We start from the raw sequence: 14,077 nt of genomic DNA on the forward strand, positions 1-14,077 counted from the left end.
GAGAGGCCGGGGAGGGGATGGGGCTGGCAGCCAGACAGCACCGACATCCAGCTGTACTCACGCAGCCCTGCAGCCATGGTGGGCGCCAGCCCCAGCCACATTCCTGCCCGCTGTTTCCCTCCTTCCCCATGGGCTGGGGTGGTTGCAGCCAGCACTGCCCGCAGCACTGCCAGGCTGCAGCTGGCACATCACTGCTGAGGTCCAGCCCATGTCCCGAAGGGTTGGGACATGCCATGCTCCATGGCCCTGGTGCCCCGTGGCTGCAGTGCCCCACAGCTGTGGTCCTCCAGACCAGCTCCCTCTTGGCCGCCCACCCACCCAAACCCAGCTGGCATCCCCCCATGCCCCTTGCTGCCTGTTTCCCCCTGCCTGGGGCTGTGCATATGGGATCTCACAGGAGCCACGTGCTGGTTCATCCCCAGCCATGACGGTGGCCCGCTGGGACTGTACTCACCCCAGCCCCATTGATGCTGCATGCTGCTTGCCTGCACATGGGGAAGAGCAGCCTCCAGACCCTGGCACTGACCCCACACCCCACCAGCCCTGCAGTGACCGTGCCCAGCCCTGGCACCCACCGGCACCAAGCCACAGGATGGGAAGCCAGGGCTGAGCAAGGAGAGGCGGCACCTTGGCACCTGGGGGCTCAGCCCTAGGCCAAGAACTATTCCTCACGCAGTCTTGGGCGGAATGTTTTGGGACGGGTCCAAGGACGACGTCAGGATCATGGTTCCAGCCCCATCCCAGTGCAGGAGCCATACGGGGCCCCCAGGGGGAGATTCCCAGGGGTCCCTGCCCCACAGGCTCACCGCACCTCGCCATGTGGCAGAGCCGGCTGGGAGCCTGTGGCTGGAGGGTGCAGAGCAGACCCCCCCCAGCTGCAGTCGCAGGGACCCACCTTGCCAAACTGTGCGACGCCACACTTTGTCGATGGACCTGCAGCTCTACAGCCTGTCCCCGCCATGAGGCCATGCTTCATCCAGCTCCACAGGGAGATGAGCAGCTTCTGCCACTGCCAGGGCACCCAGCAGCACCACAGAGCCCAGGGAGCTCAGCCCAGCCCTGCTCCCAGCAGTGGGAGTGCCATGGGTAAGCAAGCCCCCCGACAGCCATCCCTTTGCCCCCAGTGCCACCCTGGCTGCCAGCACATGGCTCTGGCCAGCTGCCCTGTGCCAACATTGACCAGGCCCTGGCAGTGTTTATGCTGGATGTAAAGAAAAGGTACGGCGGGGTGTAAAGTGCGTGGCGCTATGCTGTGCTGGGAGGCCAGTCCTCCTTCGGCCGGGAGAGGATGCAGCTGGGGAGTGCCTGGTGGGTGCCACTGAGGGGACGGGGTGCTCTAGGGGTGCTCTTCAGGGTCCCCACGCAATGACCCCACCACAGGTGTGCTGCAGTACTCTTGGGGGGGCTCTGGGCTGCCCCAACCCTGTCCTACTGCCAAGTGGTGGCCATAGGCACTGCTGTGATTCCTCTCATGGCTTGGGCCCAGCACTGTGCCGGCAAGGCAGTGCTGGGCACAGTGACTTGCCTGCGAAAGCAGTGGCCAGCTCCTGCCACAGTGTGCGCGACCCCCGGTGCAGTCCTGCAGGGCAGTCCCCTGCCAGTCAGTGCTCAGGGCTCTGTTCTGCTCCCCACGCCGCTGCAAGCGCCTACCCTGTGAAACACCACCGGGCAGCCAGCTTGAGGAATGCCAGAGCTGTGAGGGCAGTGGGGTCCCTGCTGTGGAGGCAGGGAGGTGCCCCCAGCACGCACGGGGACAAGGAGAGCTCCTCTGAGCCATCCCCACAACTGCTAACACAGGGCAGCCCCACCACAGGGCTCAGTACAGTTGCATCGGGGGACACCAGCGCATCGGGGGACGTGGGGCAGCACTGGGGCTGCGGGGATCCCCTGTGGCATAGCTGGCACCCCAAAAGTGGGGCAGGCGCCTGAGGAGCAGGGATGCAGCCTGGGCATGAGCAGGGGCTGGTGAGAAGGGCCGCGAGGGGGATCTGCTCCCCCTCAGCCTGGCACAGGGGTGCCGGTGCTGCAGCCCCTCGCTGCCTGCAGCCCGCTCGGAGCTGAGTCATCTCCCAGTCCATCACCCTGCTGCCCTTCTCCCTGGGGCTTGGCCAGGCGTGGGGCTGCATGGTGCGTCCCTGATGCGCTGTGCTCCTGCGCTGCTGCCAAGCAACAACCCAGAGGGAAACCACCACCGAGGAGGAGAGCTGCTGCATGACGCAGTGCTGGCTCCACGGCTGCCGTGCCGGGTCCCAGCTCCTGGCTGCGCTGGGCTGGTGGTGGGGTGGGAGCAGGGAGCTCTTGGTACTGGGGGGAAACAGACCTGGTGGGATAGGAGAAGGCAGGTGCAGACACCCCACTCACACAGGAGCTGGAGCCCAGCCTCACCAGGTCTGTGCCAAGAGCAGCCGGCACCCATGTGACCCACGGTGCTGCGAGTGTTGAGGGATGGCCTCGTCCTCCTGGCTGTGCAGGCAGCATGCATCCCTTCGGCTGAGGTGACCTCCGCGCGTGGCCGCGGGGGAGGCAATGCCACATCCCGGCGGGGTCAGGCCAGGACAGCGCTCAGCTGGGTGCGCTCGCAGCATGCTCACTGCCAGCCCACGTGGGTTGCTGGCACCCTGGGGACCAGCACTGGCACTGTCAGGTCCTGCTTTCGAGGGTGAGCTGGGTTGCACTGCAGGCACTTGTTCCTCCCATGGCTCTTCCCTGCAGCTCCCCCACTCCATGTCCCCGTGCCTTGCTCTCCAAGCCGGCTCTGCCACGCACCTCCAGATCTGCACCAAAACATAGGGTGGGCTGCCACATCTGCCTCCTGGGGGCTGCCCCACCACCCCGCTCACACTCCTGGTGCTGGTGACCAGCGCAAGTAGGCTTGCTTTCATGCACCCACTCCAGCATAACCTGCCACGGGGGAAAGCATGGGACCAACCAACTGACCCCTGCTTTACTCATGCCCCCAAACAGTGCCAAGAACATGCTGGGCACTTCCCGGCAGATACACAAGTCGGTCCCTCCAGCAGCCAAGAGCCATGGCTGGAGCACAGGGCGCACCGACGCAGGGACCACAGTGTGGCCGCCACAACCAAGCCAGCCTGGAGGAACTCAGATGACCCTGACCCTGCACTGCCTGCAGCAGGACAGCATCCAGCTGGCCGTCTGCCCCGGTCCCCACGCCTTGACCAAGGCAGGCCCTGCCCCTGCACCCATCAGGATGCTTCTCCTCTTTGCAGCAAGAGTAATGCCTTTGCCAGCACCGGCATGGGGAGCAGCCACGCTGGCCTGGTGTGCCTTTGCATGTCAGGGATGCCAGGGAGCACTGAGAATGCAGTCAGAGCCTGCTGCTCACCCCAGCACCCCAAACCCAGCACAGTCCTGCATCTCTTGCATCATCTTGCCTGCCCTGTCCTGCATCTCTGTGACACCCCCAGCCCCCGGGTCTGGCCTCTGCTCAGCCCCCAGCAGGCAGGGTGGTTTGGGGGTCACCCTTCCCCACAGAGCCACCCTCCGGCCAGCGGGGCAGGGGTGATATGTACCGGGGATGGGGTTCCATTGGACAAGGCTACAAGCCCCATGCATGGTGTGGCAATGAGAAGACAAGCATGCACCTTGTGCCACCCAGCATGGGAGGGAGGGGTTCCCTCACGAGCCTGAGCACTGCATGTGGGGTGGTGCAGGGACCCCTGAGCCCCCACAACAGCAGATGGGACCCCCATCAGGGTGGAGCAGGACTGGCACGAGGGCTTGAGCCTGGTCATGGCGAGGCTATGGGGCCACCTCCTGATGCATACCCCACGGTCCCCTCCCACTGCCCCACAGCACCCAGCACCCACCCCATCACCACCCATCCATCCCCAGAACCAGGGCAGCCCCCATCCTGGGGGACCCTGCCACTGCAGCAGCCCCCTCCCTGCAGCCGGGCTTGCTCCGACCCTGGCCACTGCTGGGAGGTGACAGCAGGTCTCTGCTTCCACATCCCCACCCCATACTCCCCCACCGCCAAGAATAGCTCAATCCGCGCTAATCCCGGCTGCAGCTCAGGGCTCCCCCTGCCCTGCACCGCGCTCCCCACCACGGCAAGGGGGGAGCGCGGCTGGCATGTGGCAGAGGAGACCCCGCACTCCCTTTTCTGGCACATGTGCCAGCCAGTGGTGGCCAGGGGCGAGCCATACCCCCAGAGCCTGCTGCCACCCCGGCACCAGTGGGGGCAGCACGAAGTCCAGCAATAGGGATCACTGTGGCACGAGCAGGGCCCCCCTGGAAGCTCCCCACTTGCCAAGAGCCGGCAGAGCCATGGTGGGACCCTACCTTGTGTGTGTCGAGCGCCTCGCGGTTCGGAGCGGGGCTGCTGGCGTCAAGGGTCCCGCTGGACGGCATGGTAGGGAGCGAGGGTGGGCACCTGGGACCGTTGCCTCTTCAGCACCAACGCGGACCCCGCTGCCGCCGCGCTCTGGCTCTCTGTGCTGAGGAGGGGGTCCGGGAGCCGTTGCCTGCCGCAGCGGCCAGCCCCTGTGTCCCACCGCCTGCCTGGATTCTCCTGCCCCTGCGGGAAGCAGAGAGGGCTGGGGTGAGGGGGGAGCACTGGCCCTGCCGCCCCCCGCCCATCACACCGCACCCCGGCCCCCGGCAATTATTAACATGCCACAACCTTGACTCAGCTGGGCTGGGCTGTTGCCCCCCAGCATTGCCCCCGGCATTGCCCCCAGCCGGCAGCTGAGCCCCAGTCCGTGCCCCAGTGTGGGGTGTGGTGTGCATGGCACACGGTGTGACATGGGGTGCGCAGTGCCCAGCCCACAGGGTGAGCTGCACGACACGGGGTGCACAGTGCATGTGGCGGGGTGCATGGTGCGTCATGTGGGGTGCAAGGTGCAGGGTGTGTTGCACTGTGCAGGATGCATGGTGTGGGGTGAATTCTGCGGGGTGTGGGGTGCATTCTGCAGAGTGCATTTTGCAGGTTGCAGGCTGTGGGGTGCAGGGTGTATTTTGCAGGGTGTAGGACATAGGGTGCAAGGGTGCATTCTGCAGGGTGCACGGTGCGGGTGCAGAGTGCATTCTGCAGGGTGCAGGTGCAGGTTGTGGGGTGCGGGGTGCAGGCAGGGGCTGCGGAGGAGGCGTCAGCCCCAGCACCTGTTGCTATGGCAAACGCTGCCTGCATTAGCCATGGCCGAGGCTGCTGTTGCCTTTGGCACCGGAGCTGCAATTTGTTTCTAGAGCTTTCCAGCCGCAGCCCGTTCCCAGCCGGCGGGGTGGGGGGCTGCCGGCGGGCAGGGCCGCTGCTGCTCAGAACAGAAACTCAAAACCCGACACGTTCCGCCCGTCCCCAGGGCTGCCTGCAGCGGGGGCTGCCTGCGGGGCAGGGGGGCCCCGCTGGGGCTGCAGCCTTCCCCGGCCCCACAGCCTTCCCCGCCGCACGCAGGGGGACCCCGGGGGCTCGGCGTGCCGGGGGGTGGGAGATGGGTCGGAGCTTGGCGTGCCGTGACTCCCCTGGCATGGCCCCTCTCGCAGGCAGGGCTGGGGTGGGAGGTGGGCAGGGGTGCGGGCAGGAGGGTGGGATGGCGGTGCGGGGTGGGGGTGCAGGCAGGGGGTGCAGGGTATGGGTGCAGGATGCAGGTTGGGGGAGTGGGATTGCAGGTGTGGGATGCAGGCTGGGGTGCTAGGTGGGACCTGGGGGTGCAGGATGGGACCTGGTGCAGGGTAGGGGCGGGGGGTGCAGGCTGACACACACACACACCCCCACGACGCACAGCCCTGTGCCACCCGCTGGGGAGGGGCTTCCCCAGCCCTCGGTTTTGCCAGCTTGGGGTCCCCCAGGGGGAGGCCCGGTCCCTGGAGCCATCCCGGGGCACCATCCCCGCCAGCTCTCTGTCACACATGGCCTGCCCGCGCCTCCCCCATGGAGCCCCTTCAGCCCCAGCCCAGCACGCTCAGCCCCTGCTGCTGCTGGCCCCTCCGCCCCTCCGAGAGGTCCAGGGCTTGCACTGAGCACCCCAAGCACCCACACGCTGCTGCTTCAGGGCACCCGTCTGGGCAGCTGCTGTGTCAACAGCACCGTGGCACACTGTTCGGCACAGCATGGCATGCCGTTTGGCACAGCATGGTGTGGCACCTTGGCCCCACGTCCCTCCCTGCAAGCTGCTTCCCCAGGGTGCTGATTGTGGGGCTGGGGCTAGCAAAGCCCCTGGCTGTGCCCACGTCCCCTGGAGCCCCCAGCACCGCTCCCACCGCACTATGCCTTGGCAAAGCCCCGGCTGCAGGCACAGGAGGACACGTGCTGCCGGAAGGCACCCAGGGCAACACCGGCTGCACCCAGGCACCTCCGTAGCAGGGGCACCCCAGCCCCCCTGGGGGGGGGTCCCTCCGTGCCCAAAGGTGCTTTGAGGTGCTGGTGTCCCTGCTGCCCAGCGGGTCCCTGCCTGCACTGCCCTGCAGTGCTGCCACCAGCGCCCGTCTGCACGTCTCCGCAGCCCTAGAAAATGGCTCGGTCTCCCCCAGGCCAGCCCCACCGCACCGGGGTCCCCTCCGGCAGCCCTGGGGAGCGGGCGACGGCCCCCTCCCAGCATCTCCGGTGCCCGGGGAGTGCGCGGCTGCGAGCCGCCCCGCTTGGTGCTGCCAAAGGGCCAGCTCGTGGGCTTTGATTCGCTTCCAGCAAACATGGTCTCCAAACGCACTAAAAATAGTTGGGCTGCGTACAAACCCCGCGGCAGCCCTGGGCTGGCGGCCGCCGAACAAAGACCGGGAGAAGCCGGCGGCACCGGCTGCTCCCCGCTCCCCCAGCCCCACCGCTGGCACCGCGGGGCGAGTGTGGCCCCGCCAGGAGGGTAACGCGCGGGTACTGTGGTAGCCCCCGGTACCAGCCCCGCTCCCCCCGCGCTCTTACCCGGCCGAGGCTCGCCCACCGCGGCGGGATGGGACGGGACGGGACAGGGGGCTGCAGCACCGTGCCCCCCGCGCTAGGCCGCCAAGACCCTCCTCCCGCAGCGCCGGGGCATCCCCTCGCCGATGTGGTGGCTCGGTGGCAGCAGCGGTGGTGGTGGTGGGGGGGGGGGGGGGACGGGACGACAGACCCTCGTCCGGCGCTCGCCGGCGAAGCGCGGGGAGGGACTCGCCGCCTTCCCTCCTGCCTCACTATTTAACCGCTCAGGCTGACCTTACGGCTGACGGTGAGCGGGGGGAACCGGCAGCCCCAGCCCGCGCTGTGCCGCTCCCGCACGGCAGGGCCCCGGCGAGTCACGCTTGCCGCACGGCAGAGGCGTTTCAAAGTAGGTTACCTGCGATGGATGGATGAGACACGCGGCATTGACAAAAAAAAAAAAAAAAAAAAAAAAAAAAAAAAAAAAAAAGCACCCCCCCCCACACCCCCCCCCCCCCCGAAAAAAAAACCCCAACCCGCCTGTTTTATATCTAGGGACCTTGCCGGCGTCCGCTGTTGCCATGCCACAGCCAGGAACCTGCAGAAACCCAAACAGCCATTTTAGGTGACAGCGAGCGGGGTCCCCGACAGACCCCTGTGTCAGTGGCGGGTGACACCTTCTCCGCAGTCTCCCCCTCCCTGTCCTTATGTGACCCCGCGTGCAGCATCCCCCGGTGCGGTGACACCCACTGGGTTTGGACGGGGTCCCTCGTGCGTCCCCACCGTGGTGGGGACGCACGAGGGACCCCATCCAAACGCTTCTCCCGTGACAAGTGCCGCAGCGTATTATTATTGTTGTTGTCACTTTGAGTCACCGCCACCCCCGGGCAGCCGTGCTCCTCCTCCTCCTCCTTCCCAGTGCTGGGGAAGAACTTCAGGATTGACTCAGAGGGGATGGGAGCCGCGGCCGTGAGTCACCCCCCACCCCCTGCACCCCCCACCCCTGACTCACGGCGGGGTGCTCCCCCCCACCCACAGCCCCCCCCCACGGCGTGGGTGCTGCTGGCAAGGGCAACCAGGGACCGGGTGGGCATTCCCTGAGGCCCAAAATTTAGCCGAGCAGTGGGCAGCTCCCCTGTGATCGCCTCCCGACAGATGGTTGCGCCGAAAAACCACCAGCACGGGCAAACTGTTGACCTCATCCTCTGTAATTATAACTTACGAGCAAAATATTTGGCCATGCTGCTCGAGGGTGCACGTGGCGGGCAGGGAAGCGGCCGCCTGCCCAGCCACACGTGCAGTGGCTCCTGCCTTTGCTGCAGCCGCCTGGAAACCACTGCTGGGTCTGGTTTTGAGGGGACGAGGCACCGGCAAGCGCTGGGGTGCACTGGCAGCAGGCCCCCTCCAGGCCCAGTACAGAGCGGGGACCCCAGTTTGGTTGGCACCACTGAAGCAGCCCCGTGCTGCACTCCTGGGAGTGATGCGCTGCCTGGCACTGCACCCTGGGGAGCAACATAGGGTCCTGCACTGCACCCCAGGCTGCAATGCACTGCATCATGCTGCACCCCAGGGAGCAATGCACTGCACCATGCTGCACCCTGTGGAGCGATGCACTGCCCTACACTGCGCCCCTGGGAGCGATGCACTGCCCTGCAACACTAAGCTGCACACTACAGGCTGCAGCCCCCCAGAAAGCCAGATCCTGCAAAGTGGGAGCACTAGCAAGGGCCAGGGTCAGTTGAAACTGCCCATGGGACGGGATGGTCACGTGCGTGGCAGACCCCAGCACTGGGACGTGGTGCTGTTTTGCAGGTGGGACAGTGCAAATGCAGTGAGGTTCATGAAGAAGCTGCGGCTGAGCTCCCAGAGCAATGGGAACGCCTCGCCGCGGAGAGCCCCAGTGCTCGATATGCTCAGCTTAGTGGGAAAAAAACGGCTTGAGAGATGATGTGATTACAGTGAACACATGCTGCTGCAGGCAGAGCCCCCTGGGCACCACGGAAACCCTCCAGCTGGCAAGGGAGCAGGGCCGGGAGCTGAGCTGGGGCAATTCAAACTGGCAATCAGGTACAGGCTTTGAACTGGGAAGGGCGGTTAACCGCGGGAACAGGCCCAACAAGCAGCGCTGTGATCCCTCGCGTGCCGAGCCCCGCGGCGGGAGCGCAGTGGGGAAGCAGGACTGTGGCTCGGCCCGACACCTCTCCTGGCCCTGCCTGCCGAAGTTAGGCAAGCTTGCCCGGTGCAGCCCCGCGAGTCCCTGCCCCGTGCTGTGGCGGTAGCACCAGTGGGAGTTCAGATGTTACAAGCTCAAAGCAACCTGCAGCTTCGAGGGTGAGCGGGTCCCAGAGCAAACTGCAGAGCAGACATCTCCCACCCTGTGAAACCACACACCCAAACACCGCCGGCTCCTCCCGTGGAGCTGGAGCTGCTGGAGCACGTGTGCATCTGGCACACGCGTGCCCTGGGCACACGCATACGCGTGCCGGTGGTTACCTGGCAAGCCCACACGCTTTCCCCTCCGGGTGCTGCAGGGTGCCGCACCTCACTACCGGCCCAGCCTGCCTGGGGTAGGCAGGCAGGCAGCGGCACAGGCAGAGCCTGTGGGAAGGCATTGGGGCAGGGACACACAGATGTGCAGTCCTAAAAATACCCATACGAAAACCACCACCTGAAGGTCCTCAAGCAGCCACCCCGGCACAGCACAGTGGCTCTGTGGCATAGCTGGTGGCAAAGTGGCGGCCACCACTGGGTTTTAGGTACGGATGTAGCCCTTGCTCGGCAGCCTGGCGGTCACGTAGGCAGCCGGGGGAAACACCTGAGCCGTGGCCTCGCCAGCCGGCCAGTGGCACGGGCACCAGCATCCTGCCTTTCCTCGAGAGGCGGAGGGCACTGCATGTCACGAAAAGAGGCTCTTGCTAGGAAGTTTCGAGCTGACTCAGCACGAAAGGCCAGTGCAAGCGCGGGAGCTGCTGGGAGCAGCCACCGGGTACAACAACATCCACTCCCCTCCGGCTCCCCGTGGCTGCCAGCTTCGAGGGATTTGCTCGGGGATGGTCCAGATTTCCCCGCCTGGGGTCTCCCGGTCAGGGCAGGTGACGGGCAGCAGCCGGCAGAGCCGGGCAGGATGCGGGTGCCCACCATCGCAGCCGGCTCCTGCCACCGCGCACTCGGTGCAGCAATGTAAGCACCGAACGCCAATCCCGTGGTGACACCGTCTACGTCACACAAAGGGAAGAAATAAAGAAAGAGGAACTGAGCAAAGAGGAAAATTTCATTTGCCCACAGGTTCGCGCACACGAACACCCGAAAATGAGGGGGGAGAGAAAAAATAAAAGAGAGAGGGAAGGGGGCGGCAAGCGGGCAGCGGCGGGGCTGCGGGCAGCAGGGGTGCCCTGCCAGGCCTCTGCCCCGCGCTGCCACCTCCCCGCCCGGGGCTGCGGCGGTCCTGCTGCCCGCGGGGGGGCCGGGGGTGGCGTTTTATTTTATTTTTTTTTTTTTTCTGCAAAAAATAAAACTTTTGGCAGGCGCCAGCCAGCCCGCGCCCCCCCTCCCCCTCCGCCGCCCCGGGGCAACTCCGCTGCCGGCCGAGGGAGGGCATCGCCGGGCCGGGGGCAGCGCCGCCGGGGGTCTCGCTCCGGGGGTCACGCACAGGCTGGCGGGCCCGGCGGGGACTCCCCGGCGCGGGGAGCGGGCCGGGCCGGGCCGGGGCCCCGCGCTGCCCTTCAGCCGCCCGGCGCGGCGCTCAAGGACACGGCGGCGCCGCGGGGGCCGGGCCGGGCCGGGCCGCGCCGCCGCCACCCCCGCCCGCCGAGCGGGGCCGGGCCGGGCCGACAGTGGGGGCGGCCGCGGGGGGCCGGGGAGGGCGACGCGGGCCCGGCCCGGCGGGTGGCGGCCCGGCCGCTGCCATGTTTTCCTGCTCGGCGCTGCGCCCCCCCGGGCCGGCCCCGCCGCAGCCCCCGCCCGCCGCCGCGACGCCCCCCGGGCCGGGTGGGAGGCAGGGGCGCGGGCGCGGACACGGACGGACACACGGACAGCGGGGCGGGGGTGTCCGCAGGGCTTGGGGGGGGGGTGGGGGGTGCGGGCCGCCCGCCGGCCTCTGCGGGCCAGGCCGGGCAGGACCGCGGCAAGCGGAGCCGAAGGAAGCCGAGCCGAGCCGAGCGGCGGCGAACCGAACCGAGCCGAGCCGAGTCGCGCCGAACCGAGCCGAGTCACGCCGAACCGAGCCGAGCCGAGGCGGCCAGGGCCGGGGGATGCCCCGTCCCGGGGGTCCGCGGGGGCCACCCGTGTCCGCGCCGCCGCGGGGCCGTTACCTGGGCCGGTGCGGGCCCGGCGCGCCGTGCCGAGCCGTGCCGAGCCGCCGCCGCCGCTGCGCTGCCCGGCGAGGCCTCCTCCCGCAGCGCCGCCGCCTCCACTGCAGCACCGAGCCGCGCCGCCCGCCGCCCGCCCGCCGCGCGGTCCTAGCGCCCGCCGGGCCGCGCCGAGCGCAGCCCAGCCCCGCCGGGCCGGAACGGCTGCGGGCCGGGCCGGGGTGCTGGGGGCTGAGCTGGGCCGGGAAGGACCGGGCCGGGCTGAGCCCGGCTAAGCCAAGCTGTGCCGTGCCGAGCCGTGCCGTGCCAAGCCAGACCAAGCCAAGCCAAGTGTCGTCAAGGGCTGTGCGTTTTCAAGGGCTGTGCAGCATCGAGCCAAGCCGGGCTGGACCAGGCCAAGCTGAGCCAAGCCAAGCCGGGCTGGGTGGTGCAGTGCCAAGCCGAGTCGAGCCGAACCAGGCTGGGTCGAGCCAATGTTGGCCGTGCAGTGCTGTGCCAGGCCAGACTACGGTGAGCCAACGCACTCTGGACCAGGCCAAGCCAAGCCAAACTGAGCTGTGCCCTGTCGTGCTGGGCTAAGGTGGGCTGTGCCAAGCTGAGCCGGGTCCAGCAGTCCTGTGCGATGTTGGGCTAACATCACCCCAAGCTGGGCTCAGCCCAGCATCGCTGAACTGTACTGAGCTGTGCCAGGGAGATCCAAGCAGTGCCATGCAGTGCCAAGCAGTGCCAGCCCATGCCAAGCAGTGCCAACACATGCCAAGCAGTGCCATGCAGTGCCAAGCAGTGCCAACACATGCCAAGCAGTGCCATGCAGTGCCAAGCAGTGCCAGCCTATGCCAAGCAGTGCCAACACATGCCAAGCAGTGCCATGCAGTGCAAAGCAGTGCCAGCCCATGCCAAGCAGTGCCATGCCAAGCCAATCAGTGCCATGCAGTGCCAAGCAGTGCCAGCCCATGCTGAGCAATGCCATGCCAAGCCAAACAGTGCTAACCCATGCAGTGCTGAGCCAAGCAGTGCCATGCCCAGCTGAGGAGCACCAGGTTGTGCCATGCCAAGCAGTGCCTAGCAGTGCCATGCAGTGCAGCACTGAGATGGGCCGAGCAGGCTGGATGGGTTGTGCAGTGCCAAGCCATGTGTGCCAAGTTGAGCCATGCCATGTGATAACACGCTATAAAGACTGCTGCCAAGCCAAGTGGTTTCATACCATATTGGGCCATGCAGGGCCATGCAGTGGCATGTGCTGTGCCAAGCAGTGTCATACAGGGTCAAGCCACACAGTACAGGTGTGCCAAGCCAAGCAGGGCCATGCAGTGTTGAACCATGCCATGCAGGGCTAAGCCATGTTGAGCTGTGCAGAGCCAAATTCTGCAGTGTAGCGCCATGCAGTGCCAATCTGAGCCGTGCTGAGCCATACCGTGTGGCATGGTGTCTACCTGTGCCAAACTGCACACTGTCAGGCTGAGTCATGCCATGCCAAGGCATGCCGCGCTGAGCTGTGCCCACAGTTAGGAACCATGCCAAGCTGTGCAGCACCATGCCAAAGCAAGTCACACTGAGCAGTGGTGAGCTGTGCCATGCAGTGCCAAGCTGTGCCATGCAGCACCGAGTGGAGCTGTGCAGAGCCAAATCATGCACTGCTGTGCCGAGCCATGCCAGCTGGGTGCCGCAGCCCCATGCAGCATGGAGCCCGTCATGCAATGCTGTGCTGTGCCATGCAGTGTTATGGAGACCTGCCCTATGGTTTGCACTGTGTGTCCTGCAGTGCTCAAGCTCTGGGGACCACCCCACAGTGACCCACAGCAGTGCCTCATGGCAGGGACGCTTGCTGCACCCTCCTGTGGTGGTGCAGCAAGGCCAGTGATCCCCCCAGGCCAGACCCACATCCCTGTGCCCAGCCTGGGGCACCACCTGGCCCCATCCAATGCTCCATCCCTTCTCCCCATGCTCGTGCCAGCTGTGTCCCCCCATTCCCTGGTGCCAGGAAGCCCTGACCCTCAGAAGGCACCACCAGGCACTGCCGAGATGTCCCTGGGACCTTCTGATCACTGGGCACCTGTGTCCCATGCCTTGGCACCCCATATTGGCCCCATGCTGAGGGAGCTGGAAGGAGACCCCTGCTTCCTCTTTTGGCCAGAGGCTGCCAGAGGGATGCCAGGGCTGAGCAGGGACTGGAGCATCCTTAGGGCACCTTCCTCTACAAAGCATTTGTGTGGTAGTTCCCTGAAAGGCTCGAAGCCCAACAGTGGGCATGGCCGTGCCACAAAGGCTCGGAAAGCAGATGAGGAATCAAATGATTCAGCAACTGGGATGCCTTTGAGTCTCTCAATTTGTAAACACACCTGAGGTTTCCTGGGGGCTGATATGGGTTTCTGCAGCACCGGTGGTGCTGTGGGTGCTGGGGAGGGACTGGAGAGCTGGGCACTGCTGAAACTGACCCACCGGCTGGCAGCAGGTGTGGAGGGAGATGAGCTCTGCTCTGTGCCACTGGGGAAGTGCACGAGTCTAGGGGCTTAGGGCTGGACTATGAGGAGCATTGGAGAGCCCAGAAGAGCCATGGGCTAGTGCTGCATTGGAGGAGAGGAGACCTGGGAGGGACATTGCTGGGTAGCCCCAGCTGCAGTGGGCACCTGGGGATGCTTGTGTTTCTGCCCCTGACACCATGCACAGGCTGTTCTGCCAAAGCCTGTGCTTGACTGTGGCCTCACGCCAAAGCTGGCACCTGTGGGTGCTGAGGGTGGGGTGATCTTGAGGGGGGGCGGCCCGCCCCAGGGATCATCCTGGCACCACCTGGAAAAGTGGCTGGGGTCCCAGACTGGTATCCACAGCCCCTGGCGTGGGCACAGAGGGGCCCAGCAGCACCCGGCCACACTTCTGCAGCCCCACTCCTGCCTCTGGCCGTGCCATGCTGCTGTGCTGCACCGTG

At 66.3% G+C, this 14,077-nt stretch overlaps 1 protein-coding gene across 4 annotated transcripts in view; it reads right to left on the bottom strand.

The window, feature by feature from the left end:
* DNMT3A (DNA methyltransferase 3 alpha) overlaps positions 1-11,310 on the bottom strand; it is a 48,894-nt gene extending 37,584 nt beyond the window's left edge. For 2 of the 4 annotated variants that reach the window (XM_055714020.1, XM_055714018.1), the window contains exons 1-3: positions 11,158-11,310; positions 4,306-4,540; positions 2,386-2,774 (exon numbers count right to left, since the gene is read on the bottom strand). In XM_055714020.1, the coding sequence (XP_055569995.1) occupies positions 2,386-2,535 (150 nt within the window). In that variant the 5' untranslated portion in view covers positions 2,536-2,774; positions 4,306-4,540; positions 11,158-11,310. The remainder of the gene's footprint in view (positions 1-2,385; positions 2,775-4,305; positions 4,541-11,157) is intronic. The other 2 variants (XM_055714022.1, XM_055714021.1) reach the window with 1 other exon arrangement.
* Positions 11,311-14,077: the final 2,767 nt, after the last annotated feature.

Source organism: Falco cherrug, chromosome 6 (genome assembly GCF_023634085.1).
Source record: "Falco cherrug isolate bFalChe1 chromosome 6, bFalChe1.pri, whole genome shotgun sequence".
Classification (NCBI taxonomy): domain Eukaryota; kingdom Metazoa; phylum Chordata; class Aves; order Falconiformes; family Falconidae; genus Falco; species Falco cherrug.